Here is a 15,206-nt window from a genome sequence, read left to right as displayed (position 1 = left end):
TAAGTTGATGGTCTAGTTTTTTTTTGTTTTTTTTTTGGCATGTAGCTGTCCAATTTCCCCAATACCATTTATTAAAGAGGCTGTCTTTACTCCATTGTATGCTCTTGCCTCCTTTGTCAAATATTAATTGAGTATAATGTCTTGGGTCCATTTCTGGGTTGTTTGTCCTGTTCCACTGGTCTATATGCCTGTTCTTGTGCTAGTACCAGGTTGTTCTGATTACAGTAGCTTTGTAGTATAACCAATATCTGGTATTGTGATCCCACCTACTTTGTCCTACTTTTTCAAGATTGCTGTAGCTATTTGGGGTCTTTTTTGGTTCTATATGAACTTTTGAAGTATTTGTTATAGTTCTGTGAAATATGTTATTGGTATTTTGATGGGGATTGCTTGAATCTATAGATTGCTTTGGGTAATATGGACATTTTAATGATGTTAATTCTTCCAATCCATGAACAGGGTATGTGCTTCCACTTTTTTATATCTTCCTCTATTTCTTTTTTCAATGTCCTGTAGGTTTCTGCAAATAGATCCTTTACTTCTCTGGTTAAGCTTATTCCTAGGTATCTTAATTTTTTTGCTGTGATAGTAAATGGGATTGGTTTTTTAGTTTTTCTTTCTGTGAGTTCATCATTGGTATATAAGAATGCCGTTGATTTCTTGACATTAATTTTGTATCCTGCTACTTTGCCAAATTCATTTATTAAGTCTAGTATATTTTTTATGGAGTCTTTAGGGTTTTCTATGTATAATATCATGTCATTTGCAGATAATGACAGTTTCACTTCCTCCTTTCCAATTTGGATCCCTTTTATTTTTTCTTCATGTCTGATTGCTGTGGCTAAGACTTCCAGTACTATGTTAAATAAGAGTGGTGAAAGTGGGCATCCTTGTCTTGTTCCTGTTCTTAAGGGAAATGCTTTTGGTTTTTGTCCATTGAGCATGATGTTGGCTGTAGGTCTTTCATATATGGCCTTTATTATGTCTTGATATGCTCCCTCTATTCCCGCATTGCTGAGCGTTTTTATCAGAAATGGATGCTGGATTTTGTCAAAGGCTTTTCAGCATCTATTGATATGATCATGTGGTTTTTATTCTTCATTTTGTGTATGTGTTGTATCACATTTATTGATTTGTGAATATTGTACCAGCCTTGCATCCCTGGGGTGAATCCCACTTGGTCATGGTGAATAATTTTTTTGATGTTTGCTGGATCCAATTTGGTAGTGTTTTGTTCAGGATTTTGGCATCTATGTTCATCAGGGATATTGGCCTGTAGTTTTCTTTCTTTGTAGTGTCTTTTTCTGGTTTTGGAATTAGAATTATGCTGGCCTCATAAAACGCATTTGGAAGTCTTCCTTCTTATTGAATTTTTTGAAATAGTTTGAGGATAATGGGTGTTAGTTCTTATTTGAATGTTTGGTAAAACTACCCCCATGAAGTCATCTGGGCCTGGGCTTTTGTTTCCTGGGAGAGTCTTGATCACCTTCAATTTCCTTAGTTGTTATTGGTCTGTTCAAATTTTCTCTCTCTTCCCGGTCCAGTTTTGGGAGATTATGTGTTTCTAGAAATTTGTCCATTTCACATAGATTGTCAAATTTGTTGCCATATAATTGTTCATAGTATTTGTTAACAATCCTTTGTATTTCTGTGGTTTCAGTTATTACTTCTCCTCTTTCATTTCTAATTTTGTGTATTTGCGTTTTCTCTCTCTGTTTCTCGGTGAGTCTAGCTAAGGATCCATCAATCTTATTTATCTTTTCAAAAAACCAGCTCTTTGTTTCATTGATCCTTTGAATTGGTTTTTTTTTTTTTTTTTTTGGCCTCTATGTCATTTATTTCTGCTCTGATCTTTACTCTTTCCCTCCTTCTACTTGCTCTGGGGTTTTCTTTTTGTTTGCTTTCTAGTTCTTTAAATTGTGAGTTTAGATAGTCTATTAGAAATTTTTCTTGTTTGTTTGTTGTTGTTGTTGTTCAGATAGAGTGGGAGGGAGAGAAAGGAAGAGAGAGAGAGAAACATTGACGTGAAAGGGACACATTCGAGTGGTTACCACCTGCATGACCCAACCAGGGCCGGGGACAAACTGCAACGGAGGTACGTGCCCTTAGTGGGAACCCAACCTGGGTCTCTTTGGACCGCAGGCTGACACTCCAACCGCTGAGCCAAACTGGCCAGGGCTCTATACTATAATTTTTGTTGTTATTTTAGAGTTAACTCTTTTTACTTATAAAAAAGTTTGCTGTAAAGCAATATGCTGTGCTACGTCAGCAACAGATTCGTACATATTACGTTTACCACATCTCTGATAGCATAATTTTGTTCTGTGCTTGATTAATCTTATGTTGTTTCCATTCACTGTGGCCACTGAGCATACCAAATCCACTGTTAAGGTTGTCAGTAAGAGGCCATGTAGAATGATTGACCTGGAAACAAAGTTAAAAGTGATTAAGGACTATGAAGATGGAAATCAGTGATGGTGGTTGCTCGCAAGTCAGACATGACCCATTCCACCAAGCTATGATCTTGAAAAGCAAGAACAAAATGACAGAAGCTGTTAAAGGATCTACTTCATTGAAGGCAACAAGACTAACAAAAAGGGCTATATCAGACATGGAGAACCTTCTAATGACCTAGATTGAAGACCAGACACAGGGGTGTGTCCCTCTCAGCTCCATGACAGGCACAGCCACAGCAAAAAGTTTGTGTGTGATGTTGAAAGAAAAGACTGGACCCGACTACAGTGTTACATTTACTTCTAGCTCTGGGTGGTTTAATGACTCAAGATTCATTACATAATGTGAAAGTGAACAGTAAGTCTGTGAGTGCTGTTTAAAGGCAGCTGAAGAACTTTTGGAAACTATATAAGCTGATGGTGGAGGGAAATTACTTGCCAGAACAAATATTCAATATGGATGAAAATTCCCTATTCTGGAAATGGACCCCTGAGAAAACTTCCATCCATAAGGAGTCCAAACAATTCCAGGTTTCAAGGCTTTTAAGGACAGGACAACAGTCTTGCTTGGGGACAATATTGCAGGCTGAAAATTTAAATCCTTTGTGATCCAGCACAGTGAGAACCCCTGGGCCTTCAAGCATATCAATAAGCACACACTGCCAGTGACCTACAGGAGCAATGAGAAGTCCTGGATGACCCAGCTCCTCTTCCAAGATGCCCTCCTGAATTGCTGTCAGCACAATGAAGAATTTTGCTTTCAAGATTTTGCTTATTGTTGATAATGCTCCCAAATATCCTCCTTTTATTGATGATCTTCATCCAAATGTCAAATTGGTGTTTCTCCCTCCAAACATCACCTCTTTCGTCCAACCAGTGGGTCAAGGAGTTATAACAGTGTTTAAGGCCTACTACCGGAGGAGGACTTTTGCTTCAGCTATTGCTGAAACTGATGAAGACCCTGAGGCAACTCTGGAAGGATTACATCTATGACTGCATCGAGGACCTTGCTTTGGTATGGAGTGATGTCACCAAGGAGTGTATAAATGGCATCTGGAAGAAGAGAATCAAGAGTTTTTTCCATTTGCTAAGGATAAGGAGGTTACAAAAATCAACAAAGCTGTCCGGCCAGCGTGGCTCAGTGAATTGAGTGTTGTCCCATGAACTGAGAGGTCCCGGTTGGATTCCTGCTCAGGGCACATGCCTGGGTTGCGGGCTCAAGCATCAGTAGGGGGTATGGAGGAGGCGGCCAATTGATGTTTCTCTTACATCGATGTTTCTGTCCCCCCAACCAAAAAAAAAAAAAAAAAATCAACAAGGCCGTGGTTGAGATGGCAAACAGCTTTAACCTGGGTGTGGGTGGGGATGACACTGAGGAGCTCACAGAGGCGGTTCCTAAGGAGCTGACTAATGAGAAGTTGTTGGAACTGGAACAGGAACACGTAGCTGAAGGATAGGCAAGAGAAAAGGAAACTGCAGGACAAAAAAACCCCTGACAGAATTAACACTGAAAGGCTTAACAGAAGCTTTGTCAGACCTCAACAAGCTCCTTAAAAAGCTTGAAAACCTGCCCTGGCTGGTTTGGCTCAGCAGTTAGAGTGTCAGCCTTCAGACCAGAGAGTCCTGGGTTCAGTTCCCGCTAAGGGCACATAACTTGGTTGCAGTTTGTCCCCGGCCCCAACCGGGCCATGTGGGTGGCAACCACTCCATGTGCCTCTCTCACATCGATGTTTCTCTCTCTCTCTTCCTCCCTCTCTCCCTCCCGCTCTATCTGAAGATACATGCAAAAATGTCCTCAGGTGAGGATAAAAAAAAAAAAAAAGCTTGAAAACCTAGACTCAACACTGAAAGGTTTTCATTCATGGTGTATTATCTGCTTACAGTCAAACTATGATGGAAAAAAGAAACAAACCAAGCAAATCAACATGGATATATTTCTGAAAAGAATGGTACATCCTCAAGAAGAGCCTCAGGCAGGTCCTACAGGAAGTATTCCAGAAGAAGGCATTGTCATCCTCCGAGAGGACAGCTCCATGCTCGTTATTGCCCCTGAAGACAAATGACACATATCTCAGTGGGACAAGATGTAGAGGCGTAAAAGAGTGATAGTGATGATCCTTACAGTTATGTAGGCCTACGCTAATGTGTGTTTATGTCTTAGTTTTTAACCAAAGAGTTTACAAAGAAAAAACAAGGCCTGGCTGGGTAAGTTCAGTTGGTTAGAGCATCGTTCTGATATGCCAAAGTTGCAGGTTCAATCCCCATCAAGGCACATACAAGAATCAACCAATTAATGCATAAATAACTGGAACAACAAATCATCGTTTCTCTATCTACCCCCCTTCCTCTCTCTTTCTAAAATCAATAAGTACATGTAAAAATAAAAAATGTAAAAAATAGAAACATTATAGCCCTGGCCGAGTGGCTCATTTGGTTGGAGTGTTTGTCCCATACACCAAAAGGATGCAGGTTCAATTCCAGGTCAGGGCACTTATCCAGGTTGTGGGTTCAATCACTAGTCAGGGTGCTTGTGAGAGGCAATTGATTGATGTTTCTCTCTCACATCAATGTTTCTCTCTCTCACACACACACACACACAAATCAATAAAAACATATACTCAGGTGATGATTTTTTAAAAAGAAATGTTATAGAATAAGAATATAAAGAAAAAATATTTTTGTATAGCTGTACAATGTGTTTGTATTTCAAGGTATGTGATATTACCAAAGAGTCAAAAAGTTTAAAAAAATGTTTAAGTTTATGAAGTAAAAAAGTTACAGTAAACTAAGGTTAATTTACTATTAAAGAAAGAAAATTATTCTTTATAAATTTAATGTAGCCTAAGTGTACAGGGTTTATAAAGCATATAGTAGTGTACAGTAATATGCTAGGCTTTTGTATTCACTTACCCCTCACTCACTGACTCATCCAGAGCAACTTCCAGTTCTGCAAGCTCCATTTGTGGTAAGTGCCCTATACAGGTGTACCACATTTTCTTTTATATCATATTTGTATTGTACCTTTTCTATGTTTAGATATATTTAGATACCCAAATACTTAACATTGTGTTACAGTTGCCTACAGTATTCAATACAGTAACATGTTGTACAGGTTTGTAGCCTACGAGCAATAGGCTGTACCATACAGCTTAGGTATGTAGTAGGCTGTACCATCTAGATTTGTGCACGTGCATTCTACGATGTTTGCACAATGATGAAATCAACAAATGACACATATCTCAGAATGTATCCCCATCATTAAGCAACACATAGCTACAGAGTTATTCACAGCCAAATAGGAGCAGTCAAAAGAATCAGTGAGCCCTGGTCAGTTCTGCTCAGTGGTTAGAGCATTGGCCCATGGACCAAAGAGTAGCAGGTTCGATTACAGTCAAGGGCACATACCTTGGTTGTGTTTTAGTCCCTGTCCCTAGTCGATGTTTCTCTCTCTCTCTCTCTCTCTCTCTCCCCCTCCCTCCCTCCCTCCCTCCCTCCCTCCCTCCCTCCCACTGTATCTGAAGATAAATGGAAAAATATCCTCTGGTGAGGATTAAAAACAAAAAGTGAAGGAGTAATTAAGACATTCCCAGATAAATAAAAACGGAGGGAGTTCATTACCACTAGACTTTCCCTGCAACAAATGCTCCAGGAAGTCCTACAAGGTAAAATGAAAGGACACTAGACAGTAACTTGAAACTGTGTGAAGAAATTAATATCTCAATAAAAGTAAATACTGGACAATTATAAAAGTTACTATTATTGTTACAATGGTTTGTAACTCCACATTTTGTTTTCTGCATAATTTAAGAGACTAATGCATTTAAACTAATTATTTATGTTTTGGAGAACACAATGTATGAGATGTAATTTTGTGACATCAATAACCAAAAGGAGTGGGGATAGAGCGGTAAAGAAACAGAATTTTTGTATGTTATTGAAGGTAAGCTGGTATACCTTCTAATCAGAGTGTTATAACTTTATTTTTTTTTATTTTTTATCCTCACCCGAGGACATTTTTCCAATTTTTGTACAGATAGAGTGGGAGGGAGAGAGAGGGAGAGAGAGAGAGAGAAACATCAACGTGAAAGGGACACATCAAGTGGCTGCCACCTGCACAACCAACCAGGGCCGGGGACAAACTGCAACCGAGGTACATGCCCTTAGCGGGAACCGAACCCGGGTCTCTTCGGACCACAGGCTGACACTCTAACCGCTGAGCCAAACCGGCCAGGGCCAGAGTGTTATAACTTTAGAATATGAAATGTAATCACCATGGTAACTACAAGGGAAGTAGCTATAGAATATACACAAATGAAAATTAGGAAGGAACTTGAAAACTTCACAACAAAAAATCAACTAAATATCAAATTATCACATTGTACATTTTTTAATTAATTTGTTTTTGTTACAGATGTTTCTCCTTTTTCCCTCATTGACACCCTCATCCCCATCCCCCCACATAGTACATTTTAAAGACCTTACAATTTTGTCAACTGTAACTTAATAAAGAAAACAAAAGAATAAACACATGATAAGAAACAGACTTCCGGTCAAGATGGCGGTAGGTAAACGCGATATCCCGTCCTCCCACAACCACATCAAAGTTACAACTACACTACAAAACAACCATATTCAAAACTGCCTGAAATCAAGCTGAATGGAAGTCCTACAACTACGGAATTAAAGAAGCAGAGACTGGTAGGAGGGGCAGAGGCAGACAGGCTGTTCCCATACCCACGTGTGAATCAGGAGGGTACCTCGACTGTCAAGGTCTTCCTCGAGGAGTAAGGGGTCCCCGTCCCACACCAGGCACCCAGCTCAGGGTTCCAGTGCCAGGAAGAGAATCCCCATCACTTCTGGCAATAAAACCAACAGGCACTGAGGTTGAGGGAGGCTGAGGTTGTGGGAGCCCCAAGCAGCTCCTCTTAAAGGGCCCACGCACAAACTTACTTGGACTCGCTCCTTCTGGGCTTCAGCATGGGGGAGGCAACCTGAAAGGCATCAGAAATATATGAAAAGAACTGAGCTATTTGGCATTGGAGTGAGGGCTGGAGAGGGGGATTTCTCCGGGACAGATGTGCTGTCAGAGGCCTTTGTTCCTTTGATGAGCCCTCCCCTGGGGTGGCAGACAGCCACCATATCTGGGACTCCAGCAACCTGGCTTACCCTGTTTTCCCCGCCCCGGTGATTCCCTGAGGCCCCGCACCACCCAACTTTCAGACCACCCAAGCTGTTGCCAGTTGCTTTACCATAGGATTGGCCTGTCTTGGATCCCGCTTCAGGTTTTCCTAAATTCTTTCAAATAAGCAGCATCTGGTCTCAGCTAAGTACCTCTCATTACGTAATACATAGAAACAAACACAGAGAGGCAGCCAAAATGAGGAGACAAAGAAATGGGTCCCAAATGAAAGAACAGAAGAAAACTCCAGGAAAAGAACTAAGCAAAATGGAGATAAGCAACCTAACAGATGCTGAGTTCAAAGCACTGCTTATAAGGATGTTCAATGAACTTAGTGAGAACTTAAATGAACTTAGTGAGGGCCTCAAGAGCATAAAAAAGGACCAGTCAGAAATGAAGGATGCACAGTCAGAAATAAAGGAGGCACTAACGGAAATAAAGAATAATTTACACAGATTCAAAAGTAGAGTAGGTAAAGCCAAGAAGCAAACCATTGATTTGGAATATAAGGAAACAAAAACACCCAATCAGAACAGCAAAAAGAAAAAAGAATTCAAAAAAATGAGGATAGTGTAAGGAGCCCCTGGGACAACTTCAAGTGTGCCAACATTCGCATCTTGGGGGTACCAGAAGGAGAAGAGAGAGAACAAGAAATTAAAAACCTATTTGAAACAATAATGACAGAAAACTTCCCTAACTTGGTGAAGGAAACAGACATACAAGTCCAGGAAGCACAGACAGTTTCAAACAAGATGAAACCCAAGAGGCCCACACCAAGACACATCATCATCAAAATGCAAAAGGTTCAAGACAAAGAGAAAATCTTAAAAGCAGCAAGAGAAAAGCAGTTAGTTACCTACAAAGGAGTTCCCATAAGACTGTCAGCTGATTTCTCAAAAGAAACTTTGCAGGCCTCAAGGGATTGGCAAGAAATATCCAGAGTGATGAAAAGCAAGAACCTACAACCAAGATTACTCTATCCTGCAAAGCTGTCAGTTAGAATCGATGGCCATATAGAGAGTTTCCCAGACAAGAAAAAGCTAAAGGAGTTCATCACCACCAAACCATTATTATATGAAATGTTGAAGGGTCTTCTTGAGGAAAAAGAAATTAAAAAATATAAACAAAATGGCAATAAATACATACCTATCAACAACTGAATCTACAAACAAGATGAACAAACAGAACAGAAACATTCTCATAGATACAGAGAACATTGTGTTGGTTGCCAGATGGGAGGGGGATTAAGGGAATGGGTGCAAAAGGTGAAGGGATGAAGAAGGACAAATTGGTTGTTAGACTGACAAGCCTCAAAGGGAAGGGGGGTGGGTGGGTGGGAAGAAATAAACCAAAGAACTTATATGTATATATGCATAACCAGTGGACACGGACAACAGTGTGGGGAAAGGCAGGAGGGGAGCAGGAGTGGGGAGGAGTGGGTCAATAGGGGAAAAAGGAGGAACATCTGTAATATATTCAACAATAAAGATAAATAATTTAAAAAAAGAAAAGAAACAAACAAAATAAATGAAACACAAAAGAAGACAGTAATGCAGGAAATAAAGGACAATAAAGCTATAAGGCATGTAGAAAACAAATGGCAAAATTACAGAAGTTCCTCCTCATCAGTAATTACTTTAAATGTAAATGGATTAAACTCTCCAACCAAAAGACAGAGATTGGCAGAATGAATAAAAACACATGATCCAACCATATGCTGTCTGCAAAAGTCACAGTTTAGATCCAAAGACACAAACAGTGTAAAAGTGAATTGATGGGGGAACATATTTCATGTAAATAGTAACATAACTGAAAAATATGAAATGGAAATTATGGAAACAATTCTATTTACAACAGCATCAAGAAAAGGATCAACAGCACTTTAAAATACTTAAAAACTAACCAAGGAGGTGAAAGAAATTAAAGAAGATCTAAATAAATGGAAATACATCCCATGTTCATGGATTGGATGTTGTTAAGATGTCAATACTATGCAAAGCAGTCAGCAAATTCAATTCAATCTCTATCAAAATCCCAATGAAGTTTTTTGCACGAAAAAAAAAATTCTAAAATGTATATGGAATCCCAAGGAGCCCCCAAATAGCCAAAGCAATCTTGGAAAGGATTAACAAAGTTGGAGGACTCACATTTCCTAATTTTGAAACTTACTACAAAGCTACAGTAATCAAAAACAGTAACCCTGGCCAGTTTGGCTCAGTGGTTGGAGTGTCGGCCTGCGGACCAGAGAGTCCCGGGTTCAGTTCCCGCTAGGGGCACGTACCAAAAAAAACACAACAGTGTGGTACAAGCATAAAGACAGACATACAGAAAAATGGAATGGGATGGAGAGCTCAGAAATAAACTCTTGCATATATGGTCAAATGACAAGGAAGCCAAGACCATTTGATGGGGAAAGGACAATCTTTTCAATGAATGGCACTGGGGAAACTGGATATCCATATGCAAAAGAATAAAGTTGGACTCTTACCTAATATCATATACAAATATTGTCTCAAAATTGATCAAACAGGCAGGCCGATGTGGCTCAGTGATTGAGTTTCAACCTATGCACCAAGAGGTCACCGGTTCAATTCCCAGTCAGGGCACATGCCCAGGTTGTGGGCCAAATCCCCAGTTGGGGCCATTGGGGGCGGGGCAAATCTATGTTCTCTCTCAGTGATGTTTCTATCTCTCTCTCCCTCACCCTTCCTCTCTTTCTAAAATCAAAAAAGAAAAAAAAATTTTAAATAATGTTGATTAAACACCTGAATGCAAGACCTAAAACTATAAAACTATTGGAAGAAAACAGGGCAAAAGCTTCATGACATATGATTTGGCAGTGATGTCTTGGGTGTGACACCGAAGGCAGAGGTAACAAAAGAAAACACACAAATTAAACTTCATGAAAATTAAAAACTTTTGTACATCAAAAGACACAATAGAGTAAAAAAGTAACCCACAGAATAAGAGAAAATATTTGCAAATCTGAAAGATTTGATCATGAGTAAAAGGGAATTCACTGAGCTTTTGGGCTCTAAACCATCTTAGATGTGATATCTGCCTATTGTTTACCCAATGGTGTGGCCTCAAATAGTGTAAATAAACCATTTCTCTTCGATCTTTGTGGTTTTGCCTGTTCTGTTTGTTCCCACTCCTACATGGCAGAAACCTTGAATTAGAGGCTAGCAGAGCATGTTCTCCTTATGGCTTTTGTAATTTGGCTTAGTTTGCTGGCAGTTTTGGCAGGCTGCTGCCTTGATTGTTATCTCTTGCATTTGTGTGTGTGTGTGTGTGTGTGTGTGTGTGTGTGTGTGTGCATCAGGCCTGCCCTGTATCATAAGGATGACGTGGGGGAGGTGCCAACAAACGTTTCCTGATCTACAGGAATAATTCCACCATTTTATTCCAGCTTCCTGTTTCCTGTAAATCCAGATTTGAACAATATTCGGGAAATCATTTTAGATGCCTTCTCCTTAGCTCTAGTGAGCTCCGCGCTGCTCATATTTCTGGGCAGGAAGTTTGGCAATTTCCATAACTATAATATCAATTTCAACCAGGTAAGAGGACAGGCCTTTCCATTATTTCCTCTGACCCTTTGTTCTCTCATCTGAGCCTCCTGTTAACATGAAGGCTAGATTCTTCTGTAACCGGAGAATCACTTGGACCATAATCTGAACTATAATTACCAAAGGATATTTGAGGAGTGTGACACACTGAACTCTGAACCCACCTGAATGAACGTGGGTGTTATGCTCCTAGAACAGATATAGTGCAAAGTTGCAAGAAGATAGCATGTGTCATCATGTCGTTGAGCTGTGGATTTCCTCTCCTCTTAACTTCGTCTTCCTCTCCACCAAGTCCTTAGAAGTCAACCACATTCTGAGGTGCAATAAGAAATTATATGGAATAGCCAAGCCAGGCTATTAATATAATGAAGTCAATCTCCCAAAAATAGTTCTTGTCTTTTTTTTTTTTTTTAATTGTTGGAAAATCTCCAACTATTCTGAGTTCGGTCCTCTCCCTAGGACTGAAAAAGGAAATGTGAAAGCTTAAGGTGTTCCACTCGACTTCTAGGATAGTTAAGAAGACAGAGAGAAAAATAGTACTAGTCCTAGTGATCATGAGAAAGGAAATCGGAAGGCAAAATCTCATTTCTCACTTTGAAAAAATTCTTCCCTTGTGATCACTAGCTAAAATGAAGTTTCATCCTAATCTAGAAATCAGTTTGCCATCCTTTTGTTCTTCTAAGAAAATTTCAGTGTTAATTGAAGTGATATAAACACCCTATCCTCATACACAAGAAATAAATAATATACCTTCAGTTCAAACTGAAATCATCATTCCTCAACAAATAGTGGGCCTAAATTGTTTTCCATTTCTTTATAGGATTTAATAACCATTGGCCTTTGCAATGTCGTCAGCTCATTTTTCAGATCTTATGTGTTTACTGGTGGTGTTATCAGGACTATTATCCAAGATAAATCTGGAGGAAGACAACAGGTATGTTGAAATAGATTTTGATCTCTAGCATATAAATATGTTTATGTCTAGTCATGTATATTCATCAAAAAGGATTGCGTTAGTTTAATCATGTTGCTGTTCTTATATTATATTTGTTGGAGAGGATCTCTTGGAAGAATCTGGATTTTCTGCTTGCCTTAATTTTTGCTTAGATTTTGTCTTAAAAAGCCATTTGTCAATGTAAAACTTGAGAATTTTTTTTTTAAACTTATCTTTATTGTTAAATATATTACAGATGTTCCTCCTTTTTCCCCCATTGAACCCTCCTCCCCACTCCCGTCCCCCTCCTGTCTTTCCCCACACTGCTGTCTGTGTCCATTATATATGTACATAAGTTCTTTGGTTTATTTCTTCCCACCCTCCCCCCCACCTTCCCTTTGAGGCTTGTCAGTCTAACAACCAATTTGTCCTTCATCCCTTCACCTTTTGCACCCCTTCCCTTAATCCCCCTCCCATCTGGCAACCAACACAATGTTCTCTGTATCTATGAGAATGTTTCTGTTCTGCTTGTTCATCTTGTTTGTAGATTCAGTTGTTGATAGATATGTATTTATTGCCATTTTGTTTATATTTTTTATTTTCTTTTTCTTCAAGAAGACCCTTCAACATTTCATATAATAATGGTTTGGTGGTGATGAACTCCTTTAGCTTTTTCTTGTCTGGGAAACTCTTTATATGGCCATCAATTCTAAATGACAGCTTTGCAGGATAGAGTAATCTTGGTTGTAGGTTCTTGCTTTTCATCACTCTGAATATTTCTTGCCAATCCCTTGAGGCCTGCAAAGTTTCTTTTGAGAAATCAGCTGACAGTCTTATGGGAACTCCCTTGTAGGTAACTAACTGTTTTTCTCTTGCTGCTTTTAAGATTCTCTCTTTGTCTTGAACCTTTTGCATTTTGATGATGGTGTGTCTTGATGTATCTTGAAGTTCATCTTGTTTGGGACCCTTCCTGGACTTGTATGTCTGTTTCCTTCACAATGTGAGGGAAGTTTTCTGTTATTATTATTTCAAATAGGTTTTTAATTTCTTGTTCTCTCTCTTCTTCTTCTAGTACCTCCAAGATGCAAATGTTGGCACACTTGAAGTTGTCCCAGAGGCTCCTTACACTATACTCATTTTTTTGAATTCTTTTTTTTTTTGGCTGTTCTGATTGGGTGTTTTTTGTTTCCTTATATTCCAAATTGATGGTTTGCTTCTTGCCTTCAACTACTCTACTGTTGAATCTCTGTAAATCATTCTTTATTTCAGTTAGTGCCTCCTTTGTTTCTGACTGATCTTTTCTTATGCTCTTGAGGCCCTCACTAAGTTCATTTAAGTTCTCACTAAGTTAATTGAGCATCCTTATAAACAGTATTTTGAACTCTGCATCTGTTAGGTTGCTTATCTCCATGTTGTCGAGTTCTTTTTCTGGAGTTTTGTTGTTCTTTCATTTGGGACATGTTTCTTTATCTCCTCATTTTGGCTGCCTTTCTGTGTACTAGGTAGAGTTGCTATGTCTCCTGGGCTTCCTATGGTGGCCTATTGTTGTAAGTGTCCTATAGGGTCCAGTGGCACAGCCTCCCTGGTCTTCCATTTGGGCCCTCGAGCTGCACCCCTCATGTGGACTTTATACCCTTCTGTTGTAATTGAGTCTTGATTGCTGTTGGCAAATCAATGAGGGTTTTACTCAGTTTGATTAGCTGTAAGGACTGGTTGTGCAAGGACTATCCACTGACCCCTGACTACCTTGGATGATCAGCTGTGCAGGGGCCCCCCCATACAGAGCAAGACTTACTTCAGCAAGGCTCTGGTATCCACTGAGTCCATTCCTTAAGTGTGTCACTTGTGGAGGTGCTTGGGTGGTGGTGCTTCTCAGTGTTCTGAAGCTGTCCACTGGGTGTTCTTGCTCTGGGGCCAGGTCAGCCACTGCCTGTGTTCTACCCAGGGCCACCAGGCATAAGCTACAAAGCAGTCTGTAGATGGCTAGTTCTTGTGCTGGACTTAGAGGTGCCCAGGCAAAGCCAAGTTGTGAACTAAGGCTGGCTGCTACTAGTGCCAGACATGGGGTCACTTAATGAGAGGTATGGGGCTCGCTGAGACCAGATGCTGCTTGTTTGAAAGAATTTAGGAAAATCTGATGCAGGATCCAAGACAGGCCAGTCCTATGGTAAAGCCATTGGAAATAGCTTGGGTGGGCCTAAAAGCTGGGTGGGGTGGAGCCTCAGGGAACCACCAGAGTGGGGAAAATAGTGGGATCCAGGTTGCTGGAGTCCTAGATATGGTTTCTGTCTGCTGGCCTCATGGGAGAAGGCCTCACCAAAGGATCAAAGGCCTCACCAGCATGTCTGTCCAGGAGAAAGCTGCCTCTCCAGCCCTCACCCCAATGCCAAACAACTTAGTTCTTCCCCATATGTCTCTGTTGCCTTTCAAGCTGCCTCCCCTCTGCACGGGAGCCTGGAGGGTGCAGGTCCAAGTAAATCCATGCGCGGGCCCTTTAAGAGGAACTGCCTGGGACTCCAGCCGCTTCAGCTTCCCTGAGCCTCAGTTCCCGCTGGTTTTTCCAGCCAGAAGTTATGGGGATTCTCTTCCTGGCTCTGGAACCCTGAGCTGGGCACCTGGTGTGGGATGGGGACCCCTCACTCCTCAGGGAGGACCTTCCCAGCCGAGGTGTCCTCCTGAGTTATATCTGCCACACGTGGGTGTGGGACCAGCCCATCCACACCTCCGCCCCTCCTACCAGTCTCCAAGTGACATCTTAAATTTCATAGTTGTAGGACTTCCATTCAGCTTGATTTCAGGCAGTTTTGAATGGTTGTTGTTCTGTAGTTTAGTCGTAACTTTGATGTGGTTGTGGGAGGACGCGATACCCGTTTACCTACCGCCCTCTTGACCGGAAGTCCGAAAATTATTTTCTGTAGAAGTATCATTCCATGTGAGAAGCTTGCAAAAGAAAACGCACACACACACCCATTTTCCATGTAACATACCTAAAAGATAATATTTCAGGTAAACTAACTATCACTTATTAATATTGTTTTCTATGGGAGATATATTTTCAGTCCTAGCGCAGGAAA

General features: G+C 40.4%; 1 protein-coding gene across 1 annotated transcript in view; it reads left to right on the top strand.

The window, feature by feature from the left end:
- Positions 1-15,206, top strand: part of SLC26A8 (solute carrier family 26 member 8) — a 91,008-nt gene that overhangs the window by 54,859 nt on the left and 20,943 nt on the right. The window contains exons 8-9 of the mRNA XM_036248663.1: positions 11,042-11,189; positions 12,019-12,132. Of these exons, the coding sequence (XP_036104556.1) occupies positions 11,042-11,189; positions 12,019-12,132 (262 nt within the window). The remainder of the gene's footprint in view (positions 1-11,041; positions 11,190-12,018; positions 12,133-15,206) is intronic.

This window comes from Molossus molossus, unplaced genomic scaffold, assembly GCF_014108415.1.
Source record: "Molossus molossus isolate mMolMol1 unplaced genomic scaffold, mMolMol1.p scaffold_m16_p_8, whole genome shotgun sequence".
Taxonomy (NCBI): Eukaryota; Metazoa; Chordata; class Mammalia; order Chiroptera; family Molossidae; genus Molossus; species Molossus molossus.
The sequence above is the reverse complement of the archived record's forward strand: the minus strand, read 5'-3'. Positions and strand labels throughout refer to the sequence as shown.